The following is a 7,500-nucleotide window of genomic DNA, read 5'->3' on the forward strand; positions in this document are numbered from 1 at the left end:
TTTGATATTGAAAAAAGTAAGCAAGCTGTGGGACAATACAGAGTAGTAAAAAAAAAAAAAAAGTGAACTAGGACAAATACGGATTTCTCCTGCGTCGTCACAAATGTGATTCTAAATATTGTCCAGTTCACCCACAACACGATCGTGTCTAAAGAGTTCCCAATATCGCTCCCTCTTCCTCAGGAACTCCACCGTTGCCCCCGGTTTCATCCACACCCTTCCCCCTTTTCACCCATCCTCTGACCCTGTGGACCGGTCTTATCCTGCCGTGTGACGGTGTGACTGTGTTGGGTGCTTCGCCCTCCGACTCTCCCTCCACCCAGCTTCACCCAGCGCTCCTCTGAGAGGCTCCATCCTGGCCGGCCCCGTCCCCGCCAAGGGGGGAGAGGAGGACTTCCTGACGCTGGCGACCTCCCGGCTCAGCCGCAGGAAGCGTGTCATCGGCGCTGCGGTGGGCGTGGCCATGGTGCTGGTGCTGCTGGTGGCCATCCCCCTGCTTGTCCACACCACCAAGGGGGGCGGAGCCGGCAGCCGCTTTGAAATGCTGGGGAGCTGTAAGATGGTGTGTGACCCCTACACGACCTCTCTGGCGGGTCAGGAGCTGGCGGCGGTGTCCCCCCCTCCTCAGGACTACTCCTCCGGCCGGAGGTCCAGGAGCGGGCTCAGGGGCCCGCCGGGGAACCCCGGGCCGGTGGGATCCCAAGGACCTCCCGGAGAGCCTGGGAAACCGGGGCCCCAGGGGCCTCCGGGCCCGGGCCCCGGGGGCTACGTGCCGTCCCTCTACAGCCCAAAGATCGCCTTCTACGCGGGGCTACGCAAGCAGCACGAGGGCACGGAGGTGCTGAAGTTTGACGACGTGGTGACCAACGTGGGGAACTACTACGAGCCCAGCACGGGGAAGTTCACCTGCCCGCTCCCCGGGGTGTACTACTTCACCTACCACGTGCTGATGAGGGGCGGGGATGGCACCAGCATGTGGGCAGACCTCAAGAAGAACGGACAGGTAAACACGCGTGTGTGGGTGTGTAAGGCGGCAAGGTGGATGCTGTGTGTTTGCGCACACACACACACACACACACACACACACACACACACACACACACACACACACACACATACACATACACACATACACACATACACATACACACACGCACGCACACGCACACACACAGACACACACAGACACACACACACGCACACACACTCAAAGCAGAAACAGTCTTTAGGTTTCCTCTCAGTGTTTACCATCCCCATCGTAACATTGACTCACATTCACCTTCTAACCGTCCAGCTTCACATTCACAGCACACTCCACTTAGTCAGTGGCAAACTGACAGCTGAAGAATGAAACAGCAATATCCTCCTCTTCCTCCTCATTAAGGCAAATTCATTTTTATGTGTTACACCAAATAGAAAAAAAATCACAACTACAAATATTTGCATTCCCATATGTAAAAAGAGGATAAATGACAAGTGGTGAATCCCAAGGCTGCCGTCTAATTAGCAACTATCACACACGGCGCTTGATGATCGCCTAAACACGAGAGCAGGGGAGCAGCGAGTGTCTGTCAGCGCTACAGTCAGTTTACACCTCGGGTAAATAAATAATGAATGCAAAAAATTGACAGTCCACTCATCCACTCCCTCATTCCCCAGACACTAATTAAAGACAGAGGGGCTGATGGGAGGGGGAGGGAGGGTGGGTGGGGTGGTGGATGGGGCTGTGGGTGGGGTGGGGTGGGGGGTGTGTGGGGGTTTGGGGGGGAGGAGACAGAGGGGTGGAGGGGGAGGTGGGAAATACATCCAAGGATTTCAGACTCCCGACTCCAGAAACTCCAGGAAACTTTAAGCAAGTTTTTTAACATTCATTCATCAAGGACTTCAAATGCTAATCCGCCCCACTCCACACAGATCCCAGACATGTTTAATAAACGGACGAGGAAGAGGCTGGTAGTAGCTTGCGCAACAAGCTGGTCTAGGCTTTGATTTAGTCATTACGGGAGCACATAACTTCTCTTATAGATTATGACATTTACCCTATATATATTGTATATATATGCCATCAAACCTAAGTACCAACATAATAATACAATAACCTTTATTCTATATAGCGTGATTCATATCCAGCTATCTCAAGGCACCTCCACTCCTTACTCAGTGTATACGTGTGAGACCTCCCATTTCCAAGCTGCCTGCTCAACAGCCATTATTGTCATCTGCGCCTCCTAAATAATGTATAAGTCTCCCTCTCTCTCTGACCCTGCCTCTGCGACGTGTTCCTGCATTCTCCATTGATTATCTTTTTCCACTCCGTTCAATTATCCCCTCCTCTCCCAGGGAGCGTCTGATGCCCTTTTGAAGAACCTCCCGTCCGCTCGTGACTTATCAGATCGGGGGGGGCAAAGTTTTTAAGACGAGGTGGGGTACCCATTCGCGGCTAAGAAGCGGCTTGCGAATGAAATGCTGCAGGGCGCTTGATCATGTGGCCCGTTATGCTGGAAGCCCTGAGGCAGGCGGCTGCTTCGCCTGCGGCCGTACGACTGTCAGTCAACGCTAGGTGTTTACCAAACCGACACCAGCCGGCTGACAGGTCGTGTTCTGTCTGCAGTATCAAACAGCGTGTTGCGCCCAAGGTGCAAAAGTTGTGATTTTTGTTGGGAGGAGGAGGAGTGGGAGGAGGGGGGGGGATAAGCTGTCTGCACATTAATATGACAAAAACATCACAGTTTGTATGACTACTATACTGCCAGAGCCAGGGTCACATGCCAAACTTTTCTATAGCCTACTATAGCATAGAGTGGTGGAGCTGGAAATAGAGCGGGAACGCACAACAGCAGCATTAACACGCTGTTGAGTCCAGCAGCATCGTTTAACGATGATTGAAGCGCAGGGGAAGAGCCCGCACTGATCGCGTCGAGAGGGGGGGCTCGCTGCAGTGAATGGCAGTCAGAGGGTGAGCAAACGAAGACGAGTTGACAGAGAGATCAGGGGTGCAGAGGGAAGGGAGATGGATGACTTAATAGAGACGGGGAGACAGTGGAGCCCCACGGACGAGGCATCGGGGAGGCCCGCCTGCGAAGGTCGGGCTGGCGGGACGGGCCACTGGCCAGGGGAGCGGCCGAACGGACGGCGATGCCAAATGTCACAAGAGAGACGAGTGATTAAGGCTAACCAGAGACGAGCCGGCGAGGCCTGGCTGCTGGGGCTGGTGCGACGCTTCAGTGCTCAGCCGACGTCTGGGAGAGGGGACCGTGCGCGCGCGCGTGTGTGTGTGTGTGTGTGTGTGTGTGTGTGTGTGTGTGTGTGTGTGTGTGTGTGTGTGTGTGTGTGTGTGTGCGTGCTGAGCTCTTGTGAACAAGTGTAAAGTACACATACATATACATACATAAACAAAATCACATTGTGTGAATTTGATGGCATGAGATAAGTACTCAATCTAGGATGCCTAAACAGCACAGAGTCGGTGCAAATCCTGGGTATTTGTGAATTATGTCTATTTGACCACTTCAAATGTTAGTGTATGAATTGTGTAGAGTTTGTGAGAGGATGGTGTTTCCAAGTCATGCCAGAAATTGTGAAAACGCGATGTGAAGACCCAAGGAGACAGTGATCACAGTTCTTTACAACAGTTTTAAAGTTACTATACTGCAAATCTGTGGAGACAATAAATAAACAACACTGTTGAATTTACAATATACAGACAGAGGGAAAGAATAAAACACACATTTTCAAATCCGCAGTCTCTAAGTTCCAAGATGAAGACTAGTCCAGGAATCCATGTGGAAAACTGACAATAAGGTATTAAATGTACTGCCCACAAATCCCCAAAAGGTAATCCAATGTTAATAGAAAGAGGAAACTCCAAAAGGTCCAGCGCACAGAGCTCCAAGTCTTACTGTTTCCTGTGCTCTCTCTCTCGTCCTCTTCACTCGAGGGCCATGTTGGGTGGTGTGCCTCCAAACCGCAGTGTGGGCGTGACCCCATTAACCCATAATTACCTTGATCTGCTCCCGATTACTCCCCGTTCACAACACAACACGATCCCCTTTTAGACATGACGCAAAACCAAACCAAGAACACCGTCTCCCTACCCAGCACCAGACCACCAAACCCAGGGCGTGGCGCTACACAGGGAGGACACAGATGAGGGCTCAGAGGGACGGACCTACTGCCTGAGAATGCACAGCGTCAGGTTCCTGTAGATCCATTACCCCGGCAGCTCCCTCCAAAGCCCCACTCTGGAGTACACCTCCACCCTACACTCCCGGATAATTGAGGGATGACTAGAGGTTTACAGCGACGGGGGCTCTGTGATTGGAAGGAGAGCGGCCCTTGGGTCGCGTCTGTGTTCTGTTTATTTATCTAAGGAGATAATCCTCACGACACCCTGACCCTAACCCTAACTGATCCCTGCTTTGTGCCAAATCGACACATTAGTCACACTGGTAGTGAGTAACGGGGAAAGAGGTCAACATCTTTACTTAAACTCTAAGGTAAACCTAAATGACCCATAGTTTATGTCATTGTATACATTCACTGAGAAACTGTTGATTTGAAATGCATGTCTGACTTTACATAACAGGTCTTAATCTGAAGAAATACATCACATACACCAGACACCATACATCAGTCTCAGTAATCTACCCTTTTGATAGAGACCACAGTATTGGTATTGTGTCCCAGGGTAGCCTTGTTGACTTTGTTGTTTTTTAAGATAAATATATGCTTTTTACTATCAAGACATTAATTGGCATAATCCTAATTGTGAACGTAATAGCTGAATAGCTGAATCATAAAAGCTTCATAGACCCAAATGATTCAATAATAATTAACATAAAACTCAAATGACACAAAGTTGTGACGATGGCCTGGATGCTCCTAATGTCACAGCTCTTCTGTTACGTCGCTTGAATCCTGAATCCTTAGTACATTTATGGCCCAAATGCGACTTAACCTTCAATTGTAGTTGCAAATAACTCAATTCATGTTTCCACTGATGTCAAGTGATAGGAAAGCTTGTTGTATCAATTTGTCAAAGTGAACCAACATCTACCCTTTCCATCATTAAGTTGTCTTGTGCTGTTCATCAAACTAATTAATCATCCCCCGGGGCTTAACTTCACATTTGATATTCTAAGTACAAAGCGCAAAAGTAAAATAATATGAATTATTTGAGTTTAGTGCTTACGTCTTTCTTGGTTTTTCACCTGTCAGCCTCTTTTAATAGATCCCTTAAAGGTCACGCTATTTCACACAGCTGTGTTAAAATGTCATTGCTGACTGTAATGACCAGTACCTGTATTAGCCTCACCAGTACAGAGAGACGGCTTCGCTGGAGATGACATGTAATTAGCCCATTATACACCGAGCAAAAGAAAGGTCTTGATACCCATTGGCTGCACTCAGAAGGGTTGGATTTTCATTTATAACTTATAGAAATTCAATTCAGTTGTCGAATTGCGTGCCGATGGCACACAGTGGTTTGGTGCCTAGTGATTCCCTGGGTTCTCCATGTGTACAGGGCCATAGCAGTTAGCGCCAGCAGGCTACGGGTTGGAGCACAGAGCGCCAGTCGTGATTGGAGGGAAACTTCTGGTGCGGCGGCTTGGCTTCATGTCATCCCCATGCCCCCCCTCCCCTCTCCCCCCCCCAACCCCCATGGGGAAGGAAAAACTATTCAATAAATATTATATTTCCTCCCCCCCCCCCGCCCCTCCCCCCCACGGCTTGCCCACTACGTGCAGGGTTCCCTTAGGTACGTTTAACGGCTACTTTTCTATTGTCTCCGCTCGAAGAGGTCAGTATATCACAGTGAACGAGTCCTGTCAGCTTTATCACCAGTGGAGCGCGGCGCGGCGGATAAAACAAGACTTCATATACGCCCCTCCCCTGCCCCCCCCCCCACAAACTCTGCCACATCTCTGTGGCCCACAAAACACAAAACAGCCTCACTCCCTCCTTCCACAACCACCCCCACCCGCCCCTCCGTTGGTCCGCGGCCCCACCCTCTCAATCTCGCTTCAACACCCTTGCCCTTGTTGTTGTTTATTCTCTTTCTCGGTCTATCTCTTGGTCTGACCCTGTAATGAAAGAGAGCTAGAGACCCCCAGTGCCAGAGTGGGACACCTAGCCTCCACCCCCCCGCCCCCGTTTGGATCACGCCGCTGCCCGGTCCCGCCTGCTGCATCTTCCGGTTCCCTCGGCCCCCAAACCATCTCCTCCGTCTGCCTCTCCGTCCTGTCCGCTGCCCGGTCCACTGCCCCTCAGAACCGGACCAAGGTGTGCCAGCCCCCGTTCCTTAAATCCCCTTCGGCGGTATCTTCACATCTTTTATATTCCACTCTCTGCGTGGATACACTCCCTGCCATACAGCTTTATCATGCAAAAGCTCTGGTAAAAAAAATATGAATTTTGAGTCGTCGTGGTCCACTCTCTTGTTCCTTGATCAGCATGTCATATGCCGTCGAATGACGTTGGCTTATCTCACGCCAATGATTTGCACTTGAAGGTTAATTGAAGCGGATAAACAGGGGTTTGTAAGGCAGGGGAGGCTTTTGTATTATGTTGTGATCAAAAAGAGGGCTGGGCGGTATCCTGAGGAGGGAGCAGCCGCTGGGTATTAAAGTCGCCCGGAGAATCACTCTGTGTGTCGAGCCAAAATAATGAGAAGCCTGACATATGCTGGGTGTCAATAAGAAGTCACCGCACAAGCATCACTGGATGCAAATGGGATAATGGCTGTCACTAGACATGTCAGGCTGAATAACAATACAACCTTTATAATATATATTTATATTTGAGGAAGGGTTGTTTATTGATACAATTGGGGTGCAGTTTTATAGCAGTAGCATTCTTTCTTTTGAACTCAAGCATCGTTTACAAAAACCTGTATTTTGTGTAGCATCCTACTTATTTAGTTTATTTTCAGCCCATTTTTTGGGGGTTGTTTTTATATTTACACATATTGACTGCTGAAATTCTGAATACGAGTTAATTCAAGTCTGGTATATTCTGCTTGCTTAAAATCATTCCATTGCAGTTGGGATTTTTCGAATCATAACAAACTTGTTTTAACACAATTACACACCCACTCACACACACACATACCCACACACACACACACACACACACACACACACGCACCCACAGACACACACACACACACACGTTACAGTTGTAACATAGATTCCCCCTCCCCCAGTATTGGAGCTCTAATGAAATAGTTGTGCGGCTGCAGTGGAGCCACAGCGATGGTCAGGGGTATGGCGGGGTGTGCTGCTAGCAGGGCTGTGTGTTGTCCCAGGAGATAGACCGCTCCGCTCCCTTAATCAATCTGGTTTAGAGTGGACAGGGACGCGCTTAACCGCTGGCCGGCAGCACGCTGCATGTCCGGTGTGGCATCCGTGACCTGCATGCAATCTGAGCAGACCTACAGATACGGAGCAGACAACGGAGGGAGCCAGAAACAAGAGAGCAGCTGGAGATCTAACACACAAA

At 49.8% G+C, this 7,500-nt stretch overlaps 1 protein-coding gene across 1 annotated transcript in view; it reads left to right on the forward strand.

Annotated features, from left to right (window-relative positions):
• Positions 1-463: 463 nt before the first annotated feature.
• Positions 464-7,500, forward strand: part of c1ql4a (complement component 1, q subcomponent-like 4) — a gene marked incomplete at both ends in the record, with an annotated part of 9,179 nt that continues 2,142 nt past the window's right edge. Inside the window, one exon of the mRNA XM_084479395.1 lies at positions 464-1,003. Within this exon, the coding sequence (XP_084335521.1) occupies positions 464-1,003 (540 nt within the window). The remainder of the gene's footprint in view (positions 1,004-7,500) is intronic.

Source organism: Micromesistius poutassou (assembly GCF_964030765.1).
Source record: "Micromesistius poutassou genome assembly, chromosome: 15".
Lineage (NCBI taxonomy): Eukaryota > Metazoa > Chordata > Actinopteri > Gadiformes > Gadidae > Micromesistius > Micromesistius poutassou.